This window comes from Peromyscus maniculatus, chromosome 6 (genome assembly GCF_049852395.1).
Source record: "Peromyscus maniculatus bairdii isolate BWxNUB_F1_BW_parent chromosome 6, HU_Pman_BW_mat_3.1, whole genome shotgun sequence".
Taxonomy (NCBI): domain Eukaryota; kingdom Metazoa; phylum Chordata; class Mammalia; order Rodentia; family Cricetidae; genus Peromyscus; species Peromyscus maniculatus.
Genome location: NC_134857.1, coordinates 44660000 through 44683031, shown reverse-complemented (window position 1 = coordinate 44683031; position 23032 = coordinate 44660000). Strand labels below are relative to the sequence as shown.

Sequence of the window (23032 nt, the reverse complement as noted above, 5' to 3'; positions counted from 1 at the left end):
CTCAAAAAGCCAAAGACAAATAAATTGATACATGCTTAGAAGTAAAATAAATAGGCTAGGCAGTTGGGGTGAAATGGGTATGCTCAAACCATTTTTTTAAAGAGTAAATAATCAAGGGGTTGCGGTGACTGCTCAGGGGGTATAGCTCTTGCCATGCATGCGTCTGGATCCCCAGAACCCATTAAAAGCTGAATGCTGTCCTGTGAGTACCTGTAATCCAAGCTCTCCTACAGGGACATGGGAGGCATAGACACCATCATGTCAGGAAGCTTTGGGGCCACCTATCCTGGGGTACACAGTGGCACTAAAGCCCTAGCTCAGACATGAGGGATTACCACCGGGGATTGTCCTCTGACCCGCACACACTGGCATGTGCATGTCTACATCCACACACAGAGAATGAAGGAGACGAGGCTTCAGGCAGTAATGCGGACAACTATTAGAAGCTGATGATACCATCTTGCTTTTGAAAACTTTGTCTCTCATACAAAGCAAAATGCTTTATAAGGAATAAGTAATATACAACTTTCTTTAAACCAGTTCCTAAGTAAATACTTTGAATTCTGCTGTTGATGGGAAAAGATCCTTATTATGCCACAAGCTCAACTGGAATTTCCAAAGTACAATGCCAACTGAAAAATAATGTCTAGCAGAAGTTGACTGGTTCCCCAAGAGCCATCCCCACAGCTCAGTATCTGTGTCTACTTGTGGTACCAAAGGCATGGCAGGTCCCCCCCACCTCCCCTGTGTCTTATCCTGCACAAACTGCTGCCTTCCCGGAGCACTTTGGAACTGAATCCTTTACACAGGACTTCCCAGGCAAGGCCAATCTCCAGATCCAGCAGCTGTCCCCTGCCACTGAGTTGAGCAGTCCAGATGAAATCATTCCCTCCCGGGCCATGCTGTCTGGATACTAATGGCATCCTGGAGACAGTGTGGCCCCTTGCTGAGACTCTAGAGGACAGAACAAGACACTTGTTGTTGCCCTTGCTGAATGGAGCTGTTTCTTGAAAATGTTCCCATTGAGCCAGTCCCACCCACTCTTAGAAGCTGTCAAACCACACCACTTCCCCTGGGGCTTTAAGTTCCTTGCCAAGGAGCTGGCCCCACCAGAAAACTGGAAGGACCGTATCTCTAAGGCAGGCGCAGAGCACTCGCTTTAAGACAGAATCCTAAAGACAGGAAAACCATTATTAAAGCCCATGGCTCACCCTCATCTCGTCTCTTCAGTGACAATATGAAACAAGAGGAATATGCAACCTACCACACATGCAGTTCAGACTTTTCCCTCTGCTCAGAGTAATTGAGTAGGAAATGCTGGGCTAATGCAAACTCATACCTATGGAGTATCAAATTCCACAGCACAACTAACCCTTCCTCTAGCCAACCTTCACTGAGGGCACGCACAGGCTCTGCATTTGGCTTGGCGTACAGAGTGAGTGGACAAAATGGGGTTGGTTGCTGTTCACAGCCCTTAATACAACAGAGCAGACAGAATGGATCATATTCAAAGCCCAAACTGGGCAATGCGCTGGAGAAAGACTCTTCTTACACCACATGTGGCCCCAGTGGAGAAAGAAGACGAAGTGGAGAAGAGACTCAACAGTCCTTCCATTAGCACCCAGTTTTGTATGCGTGGCACTATCAGTTGCCATGACAGTTTCCAGCACTATTAAAGCGCCATGACAGTTTCCTCATAGGGATGTTAGCAGCTGAGCACCTTGTCCTACCCCTGCTAGGTAGCAGGCAGGGCAGGTTTCAACTTGATTGCAAAAAGGACACAGACACACACCCAAGTTCTCACTGTGTCTACTAAAGGCGAGGTTGGTATTACAAAGGACAGCTCTAAAAGGACAGTGCACTGCATCCTCAGCACTGCCAGCAATCCTAGTACTCAGGCTGAGGAGGGAGCATCACAAGATTCAGGCTAGCAGGGGCTACATAGTGAACTTGTCTCAAAAATAAACAAGCACTGAAGGGCAGTCTTATTTTTCCAACATTTTTAGAAGTGATTATTTAGAAAATAAGAGATATTAATTCAGACTTACAATTCTGACAGACACAGACACAGATACACCCCCCCCCACACACACACACACATACATACATACACCAAAAGTCAGGACTGGCTGTGAAGTTGTTAATATGCTTCATCTGATATGACAGTGTTCAATATAAGTGCCACCTGCTCAGAGTATCAAATGAAAGCTTCCTTATTTTCATCCTCCACCCAATAAGGGCATGTGGCTTTGTTGTGTGCTATTAAAAATGTTCTGCCCATGGGGCTAGAGACATGGCTCAGTGGTTAAGAGCACTGGCTGCTGTTACAGAAGACCCGGGTTCAATTCCCAGCACTGCTGTGGGACGGTCTGTATGTCAAATTGCTCTGATTGGTCAATAAATAAAACACTGATTGGCCAGTGGCCAGGCAGGAAGTAGGTGGGACAAGGAGAGAGGAGAATTCTGGGAAGCGGAAGGCTGAGGCAGAGAGACACTGCAGCCACCGCCATGACCAGCAGCATGTGAAGTCGCCGGTAAGCCACCAGCCATGTGGCAAGGCATAGATTTATGGAAATGGATTAATTTAAGATAAAAGAACAGTTAGCAAGAAGCCTGCCACGGCCATACAGTTTGTAAGCAATATAAGTCTCTGTGTTTACTTGGTTGGGTCTGAGCGGCTGTGGGACTGGTGGGTGACAAAGATTTGTCCTGACTGTGGGCAAGGCAGGAAAACTCTAGCTACACAGCACCCACATGGCAGCTCACAGCGGTCTGTAACTCCAGTTCCAAGGGATCTGGCACCCTCACACAAACATGCAGGCAAAACACCAATGTACATAAAATAAAAAGAAGTACATCTTTAAAAAATGTTGGGTGCATTTCTACTTGAAATAATACTTGTAATACTTGTTTGTTTACTAACAGCATCTTTAATAAACATGCCTATAATTAGGCTTAGAAAAGGAACAGGTTTTTTGAGACGTACTATTCAAATGTGAAAGATCATGTTTGGACCTAGAATCTAGATTCAAGGAGGAAAAAAAATACTGTAACCTGAAATATATTTTTTCCATTATAGACTGTCTACTTAATATTGTGATTTTCCTAAAGGAAGGAAGAATATGATCGACTCCAAGATACCATTTACAATTTTATTCCATCCTTTTACTTCCTGTTGTAATTAAATAATTACTGAAGCAGGAAGAGTGCAAAGCTCCCTGCAAACAATGCCTCTTTGTCAGTGGCCCAGCACCGGGTGGTCTGGACGGCTGAGAGCACCAGCCACATTCATTAGACTCCCAGCTTTCTCTGTGAAAGAAATGCGAAGATGGATCTCTGAGCACACTGTATGACGATTCTATTCTACAGTCACATGTAATAGATGAAGGAAGCTTGTACTTCTCAATGAACACATACTAGATGTCTCACCCATACATACACCGGACCTAAAGGACATCCAAATTCTACTGGAAATGCAGGACACCAAGGACATCACTTGCTACAGTCTGCTGCCTTTGGGAGCTGCAGCTGTCTGTGCTTCATTTTAATGAAAGCAGACAAAGGGGACTCTCCATCTCCCACATTCTAAAGTCTAGAAGGTAAAGCTATGACAGTAAAACATTCTTCCCTTGTCTTTTCAAGAAGAGTCACTCTTCATATTTTTCACTCTTGTCTGATTAGCAGTACTGTGGGGGATATATTGTGTACCCTGATAAACTTGCCTGAGGATCAGAGGACAGAGCCAGCCACTAGATTAGACATAGAGGTCAGGCACTGGTGGCACACACCTTTAATCCCAGCACTTGAGATCTCATGCCTTTGCTTGGGAAGCACACACACCTTTAATCCCAGGAAGTAATATGGCAGGGTAGAGAAAGGTAAATAAGGTGTGAGGAAACAGGAACTCACTCTCTTTCGGCTGAGGATTTCAGGGAGTAAGAACTGGGGGCTGGCTGTTCTGCTTCTCTGATCTTTCAGCTTTCACCCTGATATCTGGCTCTGGGTTTTTTTTTTTTTTTTTATTAAAGGACCACCTAAGATTTGAACAACACAGTACAATGCCTTAAGGTTTGTGACAGCCCAACAGATATAATACCGCATACACTACTAGATGTACATCCTACAAAATGGTCAGCAGCGTTCTTAAGAACAAAGGTTGAAAACCAGGAGGAATTGACGGGGGCGGGGGCGTTGCTCTAGCAGCAATTCTTTAGGTGTCAGGAAGGGGCCAATGGGGAGCTGGACATCTTAAGGGGCGGGAGATTAGTTAGCAGGGCATCAGCGCAGTGCTGGGGAAACAGGCAGGGCAGGGGATTGGGAAAACGAAAGCATGACGAAGGGTAGCTAAAGTGAAGAGTGTAGGAAACAGCAATATGGAAACTTACGAGTTAGAAGGGAGATATCCGTCTTAGCTAGATAATTCTCCTCCTAGAAGCAATGGTTATTAAACAGGTATCCCAGTATCACGTGGGGAATCCCTCCTGTGAGTTTTTGGTCCCAAGGGACCCCAAATAATGCAGGTTCTTGCTACTCTTCCTGGTCACCCACCAGAACTGAATGATAAGACACTATTACTGAAGACAACATGTATCTTGATTGCAAAATATAGAGAAATAAAGGCAGAACTGAGCAGAAAGCTTCTTTCCTGATGGCTAACTTTCATAATGCCAGAGAATGCTCTATAGACTGCTGGGAAAGAAAGGGCGTCAACTTTGAACCCTATGAACAATGACACCAACCATTAGGCAAGAAGTGCCCACTGTTACAATAATGGTACAACCATGATAGGGGTAACCAATGTTCTATGATTGGATTTGTTCCTCTGTTCCACAAGAGGAAATTCACAGTTCATACTATGAGCCCAATCAAAAACCCATAACTGGGGAGAACATAGGCCATAAGAGGCAACTTACTACTGATGTTTATACTGACATGAGTCAAACTGCCTTCTAAACACACATGTTTATACCCATAGACAAATTCTGCTCTCATCCTTAATTAGAGAAGCTTCTCTTTACAGCAAACTTTCATGAATGCAGAGGTGTTTGGTTGCTTAGGTAAGGGATAGTTGAATGTACAGCCCTAAATGGGACATTTATACCACCCCCTTTAGGGCTCAGAAAATACTGAGGTAGTAGTGATGGAAAGAACATAAGAGCCAGATGATAGGGAGGAGAAGAGCTACAAAATGGCATCTTCTAGACATGACTCAGCCACTGTAAGCATGTGCTCATAGCAGCTGTGGTTGCTTTCACTGGGCTTGCACAAGACTCAACCTGTCCACAATTATGGATAGAAAAGGGGCTCATGGGGCACTGCCCATCCTGATGAACTAGTGGCCACTGGTGGGTTCTGGGTGAGAACCATTTGTCGGCCCACAAATCCAACCAATATTTCACAAATCTAAGATGCAAAGAACACTCCTTACACTGACCAAAACTGATTATTCAAAACCAGATAGCCCACACCATAAAGAACTGCTAAGTGTTTTTACGAGATAAATATATTTAAGTTGATTAAAACAGATCATAATGTGTACATTTTATAGTACTCAATTAGTATGTTCAGCTTTTATGTTTCCAGGTGTAAGTTTAAAATAAGACAAAACAGAAAAGCCAGTAACTCATGACTAATCTACAAATGTCCACTTGCAGCATGGAACAATCTGCTAGATGTTTAAAGAACTAATTGTGAGAGTGTACATGTGTTTTAAGGAAAGCGCATTTGGGAGTCATTTATTTTTATCTCTACCAGTGCTATTTTGTATCTTGTCAGCATCTGTCCATTTATTTATCTTAAGAATTATTATTTTTACATTATGTGTTCAAATGTTTTTGTTTGTGCATATGTATGAACACTGCAAACATGTCTGTTACCCACCGAGACCAGAAGAGGGCACTCTAGATCCCTTACAGATGGTTGTAAGCCATCCTGTGGGTGCTGGAAAGTGAACCCAGGATCTCCACATGAACCGCAAGTGCTCTAACCACTGAACCATCTCTCCAACCCTGTCTAGTCATTTATTTCTCAGCTGTAATTGAGGGCAGAGAAGAATGACAGTCACTCCTCCTGTTTCCAAAGAGAAACTTCTACCCCCTTGTCCCTTCTGAAATGTTCTCTTGCTATTAATGAAAGAACTACGAATATGAGTCATACTCATGGGTTTATGGGTGACATAACTAAATATTCTGAGAATATGTCTGGCTAAGAAAACGGGCAACTATTCAGGCCAAGGCAAATCAAAGAACAGATTCTACAGCCTTGGTATGAAAAGAGCAGGACATTGCCTTGGAATATTTATGAAACAAGAGATGGAGATTTCATAAATTATGGATGAGCCAGTCAGGAAAAGCTCTGTAGTACACTGGCAAAGGCTGAATGAAGAGCCAACTGAATAAAAGAGGAAAACACTAGCAGAAGCAACCCTTTCTGCATTCCTAAGTACAGAGGGGGCATTTCCATGAATTTTCCGGAATGTCTGGACAAGTATTAACCCCCAAAGAGTTTAAGCTTTTCTTAAAGCTACACAAAACCCAGCCTATCAATTCCATTTTTTGAAAGAAGTTCCCTCACACAAAGGAAGCCTAATTCTGCCTCTGCTACCCAAGGACTTCTAGGGTTGAAGAGATAGATGCCTTTCCTCAAGCCTGGCCCTGGGTGTGTCCAGTGCTCGATTCTCGGAGCACAATCCCGAGGATGCTCTCAAAAGCAGCAGCCACGAAAGGCAATGCTGGCAGCTCTCACAGGCTTTTCTACAGCTCCTGGGGAAGAACTGCAGGACCTTAGAAAAAGACTTCTGTAATAAAATACCTTTACATAAAGTCTTAACGAATGTTGGGGCTGTCATTCACTACTATCTGCGCATCTATGTGAACCACTCTATACATGTGAATGCTAACAGATGATGGTAGGAAACATACAAGGCCCTGAGAGGACACAGATTTAGGGAATTCCTTTTCTTCCATTGCTCTGTTTCCCGACCCAACATGTACTTGGTCCATGATGATATCCAAGTGGTTTCTTGTTTCCAAACAGATTGGTCAGCAATGTCAAAATGAACCAAATCTCCAAGGTAGACTTGCAAATTAAGCCCTAATCCCCACATTCAGTGTGAGAGTGGCCTGCACACTAAGCTGGGTTGAAGCCACTGGTGTGCGCAGAATGTCTGTTCGGCTTTCAGAGACTGGCTGGAAAGAGGAACCAGGAAATGATTTCCTAAGTCAAGTATGTCTCTGAGAGTCCTTGTACTCTGTTTGACTGAAGGCAAATGATTCGGAAATTACTTCAAATTCGATACCGAAGAAAGCAGGGTTTGCTTAGAGTCACCACCATTCCATTATTTTGCCTAAAGGAGATGAGCCCTTTTTCAGGGCTATAAGGTACAGCAACCACAAGGTGTCCGTGTGAAATGCTAAGTGGTGTGTCCCAGCTTTTAGCATGAGAAGCAGCGTCTCAAGGGCTACAGAAAGTCAAGGACAGATTGATGTCAAGCTACAGAATATTCCAAATGAACCTGCAGGAATAAGAAAAACAGCTTCATCCTAATGTTTTCATTTATGAAAATGTCAGTATTTAAATAATTTTTTAATGAAAAAATTCAACTAAAATGCATCTATCAGGACTTACAGGGCCCAAATAGCAAGATCCCTCCCTAGAAATGCTGAGATTATATCCACTAAAAGCACCTGGATGCTGTCCTCAGCACACAGTAGGTACACAGCAAGAGAAATAAAGAGCAGCCACCTTCTGTAGAGAGGAAGAGCAGTGGGGTGAAGCAGCGGGAGGTCGGGTAGCTCTGACCCCTTTCCCCGTGTGCACTTACTGGGTCTCAGCCCCAAGCAGCATGTCCACCTTCTCATTGGCGTGGTTGCTGAGGACAGTCAGAGTGAAGAGGTGAGTGGCAGAGCTCTGTCTCGAGTAGAGCATCGTGGAAGTGTTCTTCCCTGGAGAAGAATTAAGCTCTTCATTGTCACAGGATTCCACCAGCAGCTGGTCCCTCAAGGAGTAATCATTGACGTTGTAACTTTCTTCACTAAAAGAGAGGGGGAAAGAATATGTTAATCAGTAGCTGTGACTGTGACACGGTCAGATGTCAAGTCAATTTTTTTTTTTTTTTGAGAAGTAGGCAAGACATCCGGAGGAAGAAGAGAATGACTGTTTGATAACATGAACTGGAATCTGAATTTTATCTAGGGAAGCACCAACACTATGTGTGTAGCACACTGAAGTACATTCTCAGATAAAAGAGCACTATGTTTTTGAAAAGACAGATCATTCCTTACATGGACTTAAACATCAACACAAATCAAAGCTGGGCACTTCTTGAATATAAACTATGAGAAATTTCAACCAAACACCCAAGTATCTAGGCACCAACACCGTGAGACTTACACTGCCATTTTAGGGACAATTCACCAAGGTTAGAACATTGAAAAGATGAAGTGTTGGATAATGAACCCAATACAGAGCTTCCTAGGCTATATTTGCCACGATGCTGGAACTGTTATCATCAGTGAGACTTGCATGCATTGTGACTCGTGAATGGTGCATCCCCTAGCTTTCACACCCACCTCCACCCCAGAATGAAGAGGAAGCTGTAAACACCTGCCCATGCTAGGTAGCTCAAGGCTTACCCCCTCCCCAACCAAAGGACCACAGCAGAGGATGAAAGGAACACCCCAGAGGTCTGCTTGTAGAAACTGAACCTCAGGGATCTGCTTATACAGCAGAATCCCTGAGGAGGTCTGCTCGCTCTGGCAAAATGCCCAGTCTATCTTCTCCCACATTATGGCCTCCTGTTTCACAAGCCACTAGACTTAATCCTGCTGTGTGCCCATCCTTGCTTATCCACCTTCTCACACTGTTAGCAAGGCTAATTTCCTCTCTGGACAACTTGCTCCTGAATGCCTCCCACTGTGCTCTTCTGGAGGGCCCTTCCTTAGGGAGTTCAGGAAAGCCTGAGGCCTCAACTTCTGAACTTTCCTCCACCTTCTAATCCATTACATTGTCTCTTCTTACAGAATCGTGGTCTCTCTCTAGAGGATGCTGTCCCCATCACCCCACTGGCACTGCTCACTTCCAGAAAATGATCACTTCCTGCTCCTAGGAAGGCCTAGACTTTGGAGCTCATGCTATTCGTCTCTGTCCTATTCACAGACTTCGGAGTCTCCCAGTGACTCCCAAACTTATTGTCTCTCTCCAGCCCTACTTCCTTCTTTGCATTACATGAACAACTTCTCTTGCTGTGGTTTCTCTCGGTTCTTTGATGTCTCCAGTGGTGGTGGCGGGCTCAGGCACCTACCCATGCTTATCATCACCATCAAACACAGCCTCTCATCCATTCCAAAATTAGCCGAGGCACACTGTGCTCTACCTGGGACCCATCTTTCTAGCTCACCAAATCCTCATCCCCCAATGTTATTTAACATACCAGTTCCTACTCATTGACTCTATGACCTTTTCCTTTGTTGATCAATTCCTCACGCCCCTGCCCTCATGCATATCAAATTACCCAGCCCGGATTCCTTGTACCTAGATAAAATCATTTACAAGCTCATCTACCTTGGCTGCACTTGCCTGGCAAATTCCAAATCTACCTATATACAACGCTCTGTTCTCTTCCATTCTTGCATATAAACCTCAGCTGAACTGCTAAGTAAACAGATAATCCTACAGTAAATTCTAATATACTCTAAGAATAATGACATTCTCTCACTTAATAGCAAATATAAATATATGAACTTAGAAGAGCTGAAAGAATATCCCTGTGTCCAAATATACCAGAGGTTTTAGAACAAAACATTTTGTTCAAAAGTTCTAGGGCCTTCTTTATTCAGTAGTAAACATTCTGCCTAGTAACTGTCCTTGGAAAACGTTACAGTCTTTTTTTGAAGTTTAGTTTGATGGATTCTCCACTCAGAAAGCAGCCTTCAGACCAAATCTGTTGTTAGGGTCATGTCTGTATTCACTGAAAGTTCCCATGGCAAGAACTGGGGCTGTTACACCCAGGAGCATGAGGATGTTTTCACATTATGGTCAAAGGAAAAGGCAGGACAGAACACCTTACAATGGAACATGGTTGTATCTTTAAAGAATCTTGTTTACTAGAAACAAAGAAATCCATTGTTAGCAGGGCAGAAAATGTTCACAGTGTCAGGACATCTCAGTCATAAATCTAACAGCCCGGGAGTCAGGATGTGGACACACACACACACACACACACACACACACACACACACACACACACACACACACGGAGGGGCAGAGGAGCAGAAAGAGACCCCTCTAAGACAAAAAAACATTAAAACTAAAGCAACATCTATATAACAGTAACGAAAACCAGATAGTAAAGGATTCTAAGCTCCTGCACCTCCAGCTTCAGGTAGTTTTGCTTGTTAGGTTGTCCCTGATAAGACAGAACTTAAGGACTGAGTTCCCAGGAGACAAATGTAAGCTATAACGCTTAGTCTTTACACCTCTTCAGTTTTAGAATTCATATCTTCCAGTGTTTACCTAAGTATTAAAAAAAAAACCTCTAGCTATCAAATTTCATTTCATCAATGCTTTGAATGTTTTTTTAAAGATATTTATTTTAAAAAGAACAAAAAAGCTTTGGTATTTCAAAAGCCAACAACCATCAGCCACTACTAGAAAGTTAAACACCTTTCCCAGGGACCGGAAGTACAAAAGCACCTCTTCCCACAAAGGGTGGCCGAGGACTGTTATTCTTTAGGAATCATTAAAGCCAGAAGCAGAAACATTTTTTTTTTTTTTTTGAGACAGGGTTTCTCTATATAGCTTTGCACCTTTCCTGGAACTCGCTCTGTAGACCAGGATGGCCTTAAACTCACAGAGATTCACCTGCCTCTGCCTCCCAAGTGCTGGGATTAAAGGCGTGCGCCACCACCGACCAGCAGAAGCAGATACATTTGAAAAATGCTCATTAATTGTTCATTTAAGAAACAAACACAATGCCACCAATCACAAGCTAAGGTAGTTGCTTGACCCAGTTGAGAACAGTTAGCCCTTCAGATGTCCACTTTGGATGGTAAAACCGGTCATCCTATGCACAGCTATGGAACTTCACCTCCGGGGTTTGTCTGAATGGAGAACTTAGCTTCGTTTGGATATCTAGAACCAAAGCAGTTTCCAAGAAAGATGTTTTCTGTCTTTTAAGTGATTTTTGGTCACCCATCCAAGAGTCACTGTTATCTAGATAGTAAACTTTTGCATTATATAATAATATAGAACCTAACACTTGGCTACTTTTTAAAAGTGGGCTTCATATGAAAAATACTTGGTATCATGTAACAGTAGTGAAGTTAAATTGGTTAGTTACCTTAAACCCAGGGAAACAAAAACTGTAAAGTGGCTGGTTCATTTTCCTTCCTTCTTCTTCTTTTTGTTTTTTTTCTTGGTGTGTGTGTGTGGGGGGGTGATTTTTGAGACAGGGTTTCTCTGTGTAGCCCTGGCTGTTCTGGAACATGCTTTGTAGACCAGGCTGGCTTCAAACTCACAGAGATCCACCTGCCTCTGCCTCCCAAAAGCTAGGATGAAAGGCCGGCTTGCTCACTCTTGGAAGATACTTCTAGTATGCTGTGGTGATATATTGTCTACCCTAATAAACTTGCCTGAGGATCAGAGGATAGAGCCAGCCACTAGATTAGACATAGAGGTCAGGCACTAGTGGTACACACCTTTAATCCCAGCACTTGAGATCTCATGCCTTTGCTTGGGAAACACACACGCCTTTAATCTCAGGAAGTAATATGGCAGGGCAGAGAAAGGTATATAAGGTGTGAGGAAACAGGAACTCACTCTCTTTAGGCTGAGGATTTCATGGAGGTAAGAACTAGTAGCTGGCTGTTCTGCTTCTTTGATCTTTCAGCTTTCACCCTGATATCTGGCTCTGGGTTTGTTTTTTTTTTTTGTTTTTTTTTTATTAAAAGACCATCTAAGATTCAAACAACAGGATGTTCTTTCATACACTCACATACAGATATTTAATCTTGCAAAGGTTCAGAATAAGGGCCATTACTTCTCTGCCTCTGAATCTGCTGAGTATTGCATGAAACTCACTCTTCTGTCAGTCAGCACCTGCAATTTCTCCCCAGTTCAGAAGGACAACTGACCACAGTGTGTTCTGGAGAAGGAAGACGGGAGCCTCTAGGCCAGGCTTCCCCTTCCGCTCCCTCAGGTCCCCAAAGGCTGAATGGAATGGGAAAGAAATTCCCTGTCCTCGGGGAAGTTGATTCTAATCAGACTTCCCCGTGTGTGCCTCCATCATTTAACAAACATATGGTTGACACAGTTTCTGGAACAATTTGGCTCATGTAATTAGGAAGCTGAATTGCTCAGAAAAAGGCAGATGGAAAAGCCACCTCTCCTTGCTTGACCGAGTTTACACGGAGACTTCCTTCCATTGTGCCACAGGAGCTCTGCACTTGCAGCTGTTCAGACCCCAGCTCTGTGCAGGCCGCCTCCGCTCAGGTGCAGGGACCCAATCCAAGTCCACGGAGCTCTGCTGCTGCTCTGTGTCTTAAACAACAATGAGTCTCCCTGTTGAAACCCACTGGAAGTCCTAGTAACCTCTATCCACACTCTCCTTCTTTAAATTATTATCTCAAACAACCACAAAATAACTATCCACAGAGAACAGGATATGATGCTAAACACCTATCACAGTTATTTTCCCTTCTGGAAAGAAGGCTGTGTTCAGACATGCAGGCAATGCCTGAATGTATGCCACACATCGCTGTGGTGATATGACATAAGCCTGATCGTACAGAGATTCTTTTGGCTTTTTTTGTGGTGCTGGGAATGGATCCAGGGGCTGCGCACATGTTAGGTCAGCACTGAACCAATGATCAGCTCCATCCTTGGCCCTCTCTTTATTAGGTGAATCATTATGGTGCACTTTTACTTCCTGTCCCTTAATTTCCACAAAGGTTGGGACACTTCTCATAATGGAAATTTATTTATTTATTTGAATATTATTTCTTTTAGATCAGAAAAACATTTAAAGTCCACATACAAGAAATTCATGTTTGAAATACCCCAAATGACAGAGATACTTGAAAATCTGCAGCACTAAGCACAGAAATAATCAGCCATTTTGGCCCAGTCAGTTTGGGGAAGGGAAGGCCAGCATGAAGACAAAGGGATGTTGATCTACAATCCTGTCCAACTTGGGGTTTCTTTTTGGTTTAAGAAGAAAGTGTCTAATGTTAAGTACTGTGGCAAGTTTGGGCAATGAGTCTGTTAGTATGTGATGACTTTCTATACATTTGACCTCTTTTAAAGTAAAAGTAGAAAGAAAATATGGTTTAAATCATAAGTGTATAGATGTGCAGACTATCAGTATTTTCACTCCAGTTGTCTGTGGATGTCTAAGTGTGTGGCTCAATCAACCACGAGGTAATATGACGTCTTCTCTGTTCCACTAACTGCTGTAGTTAGTCTGTAGAATACATCACTAGCTGAAATATAATCACAAAGTGACCATGAATTCAGTATAATGACTGAGAAAAAGAACTCCAAATAATATTTCTCCTATATATTAATGATATCCAGTTAAATAATATGATCAATGAGGGCCAGTGAGATGGACTCAGGGATAAGAGTTGCTCTGAAGACATGAGTTTGGTACCCAAGTCCGTGGTCGTAGGGGAAAACTGAATCCTACAAGTTGTCTTTTGTCCTCTACACTCTATACACATGCTGAGGTACTATACACACACATACACGCAAATAAATAAACAATTGTAATAAAGTTTAATATTAAAATATAATTGAACCCATCTCATTTATAACATCAAAAATCTCAAAATATTTATGATGAAGCTTATCAGAATTTTCTATATGAAGACAACCTTAATATAATAAAGGTATCTGTTCTTTCTAATGGAACTTATAATCTTAATCCAATCAATCTAAATGCAAATCCCAAAATGGTTTTGTGGGGAGAGCTGAGTAGAGGGGTTAGATGCATTATTTTAAGTCATGTGGGAAAACAGACATGCAGACTATACAGAACAAGACAAGAATAAATTGGCCCTTGGAGATGCTAAGACATTTGTAAATCTATAGTAGTTCAAGGACCAGGACTGGGCAGGAGTTGACAGATGGACTAGAAAAATAGACGGATGAGTTCATAAACTGATTTAAACACATTTAGGGATTAAATGTATGATACAGGAGGTTTTTTCAAACATGTGAGGAGTTGATAACCAATAAATAATTTTGGGAGATTTAGAGAAACATCTGACACTGCTTAAAATTTTGTATTCAAATCTCATTCCTTAAGGCGGGCTGAATCCTTCGATTGGGTATGTCCAGGTCGGTAGAAGTCCTGATGGAGTGAATGGTGGGTTGACAAGACAAGTCAGGCCTGCCCTGTGTCTTAAGACAGAGGCTTTCAAATGTGCACTGACCTTGTGGAGGAGTCTCCTTTGGACCCTGATTAGCTATCATCCTAGATACTTGCTTTTGTTGGTCAGACAAGGGGAAATCATACTTGACCAAGATGGATCCATGGGGTGAAGGAAAGAAGTGTTGGCAGGGAAGGCCAAGGGTTAAACCACAAGGAGCGGCTTCCCTGCTGTTTTTAGCACCAGAAGGCTTGCATACTTCACATACTGTCCTAAGAACTCCTTTACATGGACCATGATTGATGGAAACCTAAGCAACATGTCCAATTTTCCTTTTTATAAAGAAGTTAAATTAAGAGAAAGAGGTGTTACAGAGATTTATCCAAAACAGCACACTGACTCCCAACATATATCCTCAGGGTAGTGGCAAGGGTGTTTTGTTTTGTTTTGTTTTGTTTTTTTAAACCTATTCAGTATGCCTTTTCCATAGGTTTTGCCTAAAACATTTACACAGCCTCTGCCCTAAAAATCAAACTAGCAACACTTGAGCACAAAGACAAATGTCTCCTGAGCTAGCAGTTGCTTGTGCTTCCTCAGACCAGCACTCATGGGCTAGGGAAATGGTTCCCAAGGTCCCTATGGTCCAGCAGCCCAAGAAATACAGTGTTGGGCGTTGGCATTATTCTGCTGGATGTCAGCACCGAAGTCAGTGGTGGCATGCACCCATGGCATTCTGAAAAGCTCTGTCTCCTAATGCCTTCCATGACATTTCCCAGGCATTCTTCAGAGCCATTCTTGCGTAGCTACCTGATGTTCTCATAGGAATGTCATGGTTCTGCCACTCTCCCAGGAGTGCTGAGGCCAGGAGCATACAAGACTGCAATTAATGAAAAGCACTTCTTTGTGTTTTCCTCCAGGGCTTGTACAAGAGCTCTTCCTCTGCAGATTTCAACTTGTTCCCCTTGCTCATTCAGTAGCATGATTTCAAAATCCCTACACTTGCTTTTGTGCTTAACTGGCATTAAAATACTCCAGTCAAACACTGCTGAAACAGAGGACATTGAATAATGCTGGAATTTACTTCCAGTTAAGGGATGAAAAACAAAACAAAACAAAACCAACTGATCTACCTGATGGGGACTGATTTTGTGTGTAAAGTGTGGCTTAGGACACATCTAACAAGTAATTTTGTGGACTTTTCAGAAGGAATGCATTTCAGCACAGCAGGAAGATGACAGAAATGACTCCAAAGGCCTGCTTAGAGGTAGCCCATCCATACCTCCTTTGTGAACATGGACAGGGTCCCAATCCTCTCCATGCTTCACTGCACTCATCTGTACAATGGTGGTAACAGTACCAAGGCACCGGGTTGTTGTGGGGATTAGGTGAGATAATATGTGGATTATCTCCTTGTCATGTACAGCCCTTATAATCACTCCATGATCATACCAAATGTTAGCTATCATTTTTCGTTTTTCTAATAGAATGCCATCCATTGAAACTGCCTGAGAAATTTTTAAAGGCCCGAAAATCACATATATCCTGCAAATGAACAAGCGAACTAATAAGCAGGATTCGAATTAAATACTCAATCAAGAGACTCACAATTTGCCCAGAGCTCTGACTAGCAAAGAGGCAATATTTACACTGAGACTGATTTCAAATAACCTTTCTTATTCAATTCCTCAAAATAGCTCTCAAGACTAACAAACATGCCCCACACTTCCTATCCATTGTCCGGAGAATAACAAAGGGGAGAAGTGAGGATCTTATTCGCCAGCAGGAAAAGCATCTGTTGTAATTAACTGCCACCAAAGAGGGTGGTCAGAGACTGCCGGATGGTCAGATTCTACAGCCCAGCACTTGCAATGCCTATCATCCTTGACTAAGAAGAGGCAGGCAGCTCTAAGAGCTGTGAGCCCCTTGCTAGAGCTTCCTACCTACAGTGATTGGGATGCAGCACGATCAGAGAGCAAGTAGACAGCCTCTCACATGGCTAACAAGGTAACCCCAGATTATAGGAATCACCCCAGCTCCGGTTTAGGCTTACCATCATTGGATTAACACCAAGAAAATAAAAAAATCAGCAGTTGGGTTGTTCTTTACTATCCTGAGGGGACTGGTTCCAGGAACTCTCAAACCTGTGAATAAATTACGTCCCTCCTTACAAAGCTGCATATTTGCCTATAACCTTCACATATCATATTTTTATTTTTTTTTTTATTTTTTTATTATTTTTTTTTTTTTGAGACAAGATTTCTTTATGTAGCTTTGGTGTCTTTCGTGGAACTCACTCTGTAGCCCAGGCTGGTCTCGAACTCACAGAGATTCGCCTGCCTCTGCCTCCCATGTGCTGGGATTAAAGGCGTGCCCCACCATTGCCCAGGTACATATCATCTTCTTAAATATGCTCTGCATGACCTATAATAACTAGCATACTATGAAAATAACTGTTATGCCATAGCATCTAAAGAATGACAGTAGGAGAACATCTGTGCAGCTGTGCAGTACAGCAACCCCCAGCCCTTGTTTTCCATCTACCATGGGCTGAATTCATGGATACGGCGTCTGCAGGGAGGAATGGTGCTAGAAAAATCACCCCAACAAAGCGCTCACCATTCACACCTCTGTGAAGAATGAATATATGTTACTAACCATCTTTGCTTTGATGCCTGTGGTGGGTGATGGGGAGAAACAGGCATCGATTCCTAAAGCACTCCAATTTCAAAGGTCATAAGTCCAGGCCTAGTCCTGCCGTATGTCATGGCCCTCTGATGTGAAACATGGCATGAAGATTTTAGACTAGTTTTTAAACAGTAAAATATAGTACAGCGGTAATATTTTGATCTGTGGCAAGCATTTTTAGAGAGAGAGATACACACTGCTGAATTAATAGTGTTGATAGCATCAGTAACTTCGGAGGGATTACTGAAACTGCTACCACTCTGTGTGCACTACCTTACAGAATTTCGAGCACATTCCACCATAAAGATGACGTTGTTACTCCCACTTTACAGATAGGGACACTGAGATACTGAGAGGCTGAAAATACCTTGTGCAAGGTCACATGACCAGGAACCGAACCTAACTCTTTCTGACCACAGGCATTGATACTGTGTTGCTCAGCGATGGTGCTTCTAACAGGGAGTAGCAACATCAATTCTCCTTAGAGGCACAGAAGAAAATACTCTTGTGATGCTAGTGTATTAAAGAGTGTGGGGCAGTGAGGAAAAGTAAAACAAAGAAGAAGACCATTCTTTCATTTCTCGTCCATCTCACTGTCTTCAGTTTAGAAGCTAATGCTACAGTGATTCGTGGCATCCATGCTTAGGGTACCTGGAGCAAAAATGATTTGGATCAGGGTTCTTTAAGGTGGATCTCCCAAGAATTTTTTTTTTTTTTTTCCTGCAGAGAAAAACAACTGATGTCAGCTGGCTTCAGTTTTCTATCATAGGAAAGAATACTACCATGGAAAAGCTTATGACAGGCTGTAACCAGGCCAGAACAGTTCCTGGGAGCCTACGCTGCCTGAAGCCACTGGACATTTAAAGTTTCTAAGAAGCAAGTTCTAGAGTAAGACCCTGATCTCATGATGATCTGGTGGTCCCACTACAGAGAATCAATCCATCTTCTGAACCCCAGGGGTTTGTTACAGAGTTGAGTTATGTTTCTAAGACCGAGATGTAAGAAACAGGCATCAGGGTGAGAAATCTACGGGAGGGCTGTGAAGGAGAAACCCCTCACACTGGCGGTTCTAGAACAGGAGTATGGTGGGAAACCTGCAGACACGATTCAGCACTTGTTTCCGTTTTCTCCTGTATATAGATAGGAAAACTGGAAAATCACTTTAAAATGCTGAAACAAGCATTTTCCAAAACAAAAAAAAACTTTCATCAGGAAGAGGAAATCCACAGAGGGGACAGAAAATTAATAACAAATGACCTAATTTAAAAAGCGGGCTGGCGATCCAAACAGGTAGCTCTCAAATGAAGAAACAAAAAATGGCTAAGAAATGTGTTGTGTTCGGCATCTTTAGTGACTAGGGGAATGGAAAGTAAACTACTTTGAAATTTCATCTTAACCCTGTCATAATGGCTGAGATCAACTGAAGCGAATAACAAATGTGGTGGGGATGTGAGGAAAGGGGACCCTCACTGACTGCTGGTCGGACTGCAAAGTGGGGCAGCCACTCTGAACGTGGGGTGGAAAACTCCCAGAAAGCTGTAAGTAGCTCTACTGCACAGCCCAGCTTTCCCACTCCGCGGCACAGGCCCAAAGGACTTGATACTCCACTACAGGAAAACTTGCCCCGCCGTTCTCAGTCTTGCTTTATTCACAGTAGCTAGGAAAAGCAAACAACCTACATGGCCCCCGACTAAAGAACCGGTAGTGAAAATGTGGTACATGCACGCGATGGAATATTCAGGTACAAAGAAAGATGAAATTTGCAGGTAAATGCCAATTTATGATGCAATTTTGCATAAAACACAAATGCGGGAACTAGAAAACGTTGTACTGATTGAGGTATCCCAGACCCAGAAGGATGGATGTTGAATGTCTTCTCTTACTTGTGGATCCCAGCTCTGAATCTTTAGATGTGTTTAACCTGGTGTAACCATAGAAACCAGGAAAGCAGAAGGGGATCACGGAGGGTAGGAAGGAGCTTTAGAGAAGGGGTACTGGGATGCTCTGAAGAAGCCAAAGAAGAAAATGGGGGAGGGGCTTTAATTAGGGAGGACAGAGGAAGGGTAATGCGGAGGGGGATGGAGAAAAGGAAGATAACACTAAGGATGTTTTAAAACAATGTAGGGAAACACTTTAAAAACTTACTTAAATATGCATGCATAATGTGGGTGTTTGTGTGTGCGTGGTTTAAATGGAGTTCTGCCACACAGGGTGAACAATGCTCCCCTTAAAAGCAACAGATAACCTAAAAAAAAAAAAAAAAAAAAAAAAAACCCTCCAGGGCTAAGCAAGGAAAACTCCCCTTTTAGTTGTTGGTCAGGGGGCCTCCAAGAGACTCCCAAAACAATACAGGCTATTGCTGTTGCCTTTGCGTGCCTCCCAGAACTTGAAGGAAAAACTATTGTTGAGGACACCATACACTTCGCGCACAGGACTTAAAGGCATAGAGCTACAACTGACCCCCAACCGATACATGTACAAGGCGACCCCTAAGTTAAAGGAAACTTGACAAAAGAGGGGCAGAGAGACTCTAAGAGCCAGAGGATGAGAAGGCCCACTGCAAGATAGTATCTTTTACACATGGTCAGGGAAGCTGCACCCACGGAGCTTCAACAACATGGCTGCCCAAATGGCTAAGACCTTCATACGGCAACGTCAGTCACCATGCCAGTGTGGAAAGGGGAAATGTCACAGGACTCAATGACTGCAAGTTCTCAATGACTGCAAAGGGAGGGGGAACCAGTTTCCTCCAGTTAGGAGCCTCCTGGTTGGCTACCTCATCCTAAGTAGGCATCCCTAAACACATGTGCATTCATACAACACAAAATGAACTCAGCAGTTGGAAATATCATCTGTTATTCGTATGTATAGCAATAGTAAAGAGAAAGTGGTCATGAATTTGTGAGAATACGGGGTGGAGACACGGAAGGAGCTGAACAGGGAAGAGAGATGGGTGGTAATTATATAAATACAGTACTCGGGTCTAAACTTCTCAAAAGAATTTTTAAAAATTTAAAGGTTTCTAGTACTATTTTTTCCTATTTCTACACAGCTTCCTATCATTGGCTGACACCCTCCTGCTGCAGACATCAGCAAGCATGAGACTCTATGCATAGGGGCAGAAAGCAAGCCTGGACCCCAGATTAACTGTGGATAGACAGGGGCTGAGCTCTGGATAATGAATGAGCCTGGACTTCCATCCCTCATGTACCATGTGAAAACCAACATCACTATTATTTGAGCCACTGTTATTTGGGAATTCTGCTGAAAGCCGAGTGCATGATCCAACAATGAGTTTCCCAATGAAGGAAAGAGCATGCATGATTTCTTAAACCTGCTTCATTTCTCTGGTTTTGTTTTGGGGCTGCAAGTGGGGGTATGTGTGTGATAATTCAGTATTTTTACTGCTTAAGCCCTATTATACGAGGACACATTTACTGGTAGCCTAAAACATTCGTCGATACTATAATAAAAATCAGAAGTAAAAATTACCTCTGTGGAGCAGTTTTACAAAAAGTCTTAGTTTTTGTGAACTGAAGCTACATGGCATTTACAGAGAAGTATGAGTTATGTTCCAGAAAAAGTCAGAAGCCACATCACTAACAAGGCACAACTCTGTTTTTTATCAAGATTAAGTTATTAGTGTTTATTTAGGAACTGGGACATAGCTGAGTTGGTAGAGTGCCTGCCTACAATGTACAAAGTCCTGGGTTCTATTCCCAGAAGCATATAAAACTGTGGTGGTCCACATCCATAATCTTAACCCTCTCAAGGTGGAAGCAGAAGGAACAGAAGCATAGTGTCATCCTTGGCTACAGAGTGAGTTAGAGGATAGTCTGCAATATGTGTTGAAAAAGAAGAAGGTAGGAAGAGAAAGAGAAAAACAAAAAGAGAATGAAAGTTTATTATTTATAAAGACAATACTCAAGACAAAGACATAAATATCCTTCCTGAAGTCTGAGCCTGAGCCAAAGTGAATGACAAGAATACACAAGGAAAGGCTTACAGAGACATACACAAAAAGACAAACCCACACATCAGCCGCACCTCAACTGCCTAAGACACCATAGCTGTGATTCAACACAAGTATCCTCAAAAGGACCCCCAGGAGAAATAATCTGAATCATTGCCCCACCAACAATTCCCTAGGAATACCAACTCCACGGTGAGGAAGACAGAAGACAACTTACACACACTCTGGAGGGCAAGGCCAGACCAAGACTCCAAGAAGTTCCAGACATGAGACAGAACGAATAGTGTCTCCATGTAATGGGACTTCTGTTTGGTCACCTGTGGTGGGCTGGGTGAAAATGGCCCCTATAGGCTCATAGGGAGCGGCACTATTTGAAAGGATCAGGATGTGTGGCCTTGTTGGGAGTAGGTGTGGCCTTATTGGAGGAAGTGTGTCACTGCTGGTGGGCTTTAGGTTTTCAGAAACCCAAGCCAGAGCTAGTCTCTCTCTCTGCCTGCTGCATGTGGATCCAGATGTGGAATCCTTAGTTCTTTCTCCCACACCACGTCTGCTTGCATGCTGCCATGCCCCTGCCATGCCAACAACGGACTAAACCTCTGAAACTGTAAGCAAGCCCCATTCAAATTCTCTCCTATGTAAGAGCTGCTGTGGTCATGGCATCTCTCCGCAGCACTGGAACACTGACTAAGACGGCATCAGTCTGACTGGTTCGTCCTCAACAGAGGGAAAGTGCCTGGTGCCAGTTGGGTCTATCTGGTAAAAAGTGGAAAGAGTTGGCATAAGGGCAGTGGTGATATGAAAGAGAAGGCATTTCATGAGCTGCACAGAAGGCCTGTGATGAACTGCCTGTGGGAGTCCAGCAAACACAGACAGGAAGGTCATCTTTTAGGTTTTGCCATTGCACCCAGAGGACAGAGGGACTGTTTACTAAAAAGGGAGTGATGGATCCAGGAGAAGGTGACATTTGATGGAGAAATATGAGAGAAATCTGTGAAACCACCAAACAGAGAAGTTTAAATCACATGACCATGACAACACTCTGAAAACTATTCTAAAAAAAATGGAGTGATTTGGTGTAAAAGAAACATGTGGCCCCAGAACTACCTTAGGCCATTACTGCCCATTTCTTAACTATGTATAAGTAAGGTGATGGTAAGTGGCCAGGAGTCAGTGGGTCGGATTGTATGCTGCAAAGAAGAAGGATATGTCGGAACCCTTTTTCAGGTTCCTAGTGGCTTTACCCAGCAGGTCTGCATAGAGAGGATGATTAGACCACGGGCCTGAGTGCAGGCATCTGAGATGGTTTGCACTTGGCTGTGCTCAGGGGAGGTCTTTTGCTCCACCCTTCGGCATCTCTATAAATACCCTGGGGCAGAGACAGTCAAGGCCGGTTGGAATAGGTTCCAGGACCTTTCGAGGCTATCTTGTATTTTCTGTTTATCTCCACAATCTAAATCTTTCTATCTAATATTTCCTGCTGCTCACACTCAAGAAAACTCTGGGGAACTGTGGGGTTGGTGGATAAATGCCCCGCAAGGATGGCGTCCTAACTCCTGGCACTTTGAAAGTTGCCTTATTTAGAGATAAAGCCTTTGCAGATGTAATCAAGTCATGGTGTACTGAAGCAGGCTCTGTATCCAAGAACTGAGTGATGAGAGGTGGGAGACTCAGAGACACACAGAGGCATAGCAGAGAAGCAGGTTATATGGAAACACAGGCAGACTGGAAAGAACGTTTGGAGCCATTGGGAGCTGAAAGGGGTGGGGCTGGCCCTTCCGGACCCCTAAGCCACTCACTGTAGAACTATAATACAGCAGCTGTAAAGAGACCCACCCAGGGACACTGCATCTGCTCTCTGCTTCAGATAGAATTAGGAGAAAAGACCAGGCATATACAAGGCACTAAATGAAAAGACAGTAAACTGCCTCACAAACTTGGGGAGTTCTAACCAATGAAGGTCTTAGGAAATAGGACCAATCGTACTTAACTCCATAAGGCTGCATAT

At 43.2% G+C, this 23032-nt stretch overlaps 1 protein-coding gene across 1 annotated transcript in view; it reads right to left on the bottom strand.

Moving 5' to 3' along the window:
• Arhgef26 (Rho guanine nucleotide exchange factor 26) overlaps positions 1-23032 on the bottom strand; it is a 121302-nt gene that overhangs the window by 4824 nt on the left and 93446 nt on the right. Inside the window, exon 11 of the mRNA XM_006972608.4 lies at positions 7823-8032. Within this exon, the coding sequence (XP_006972670.1) occupies positions 7823-8032 (210 nt within the window). The remainder of the gene's footprint in view (positions 1-7822; positions 8033-23032) is intronic.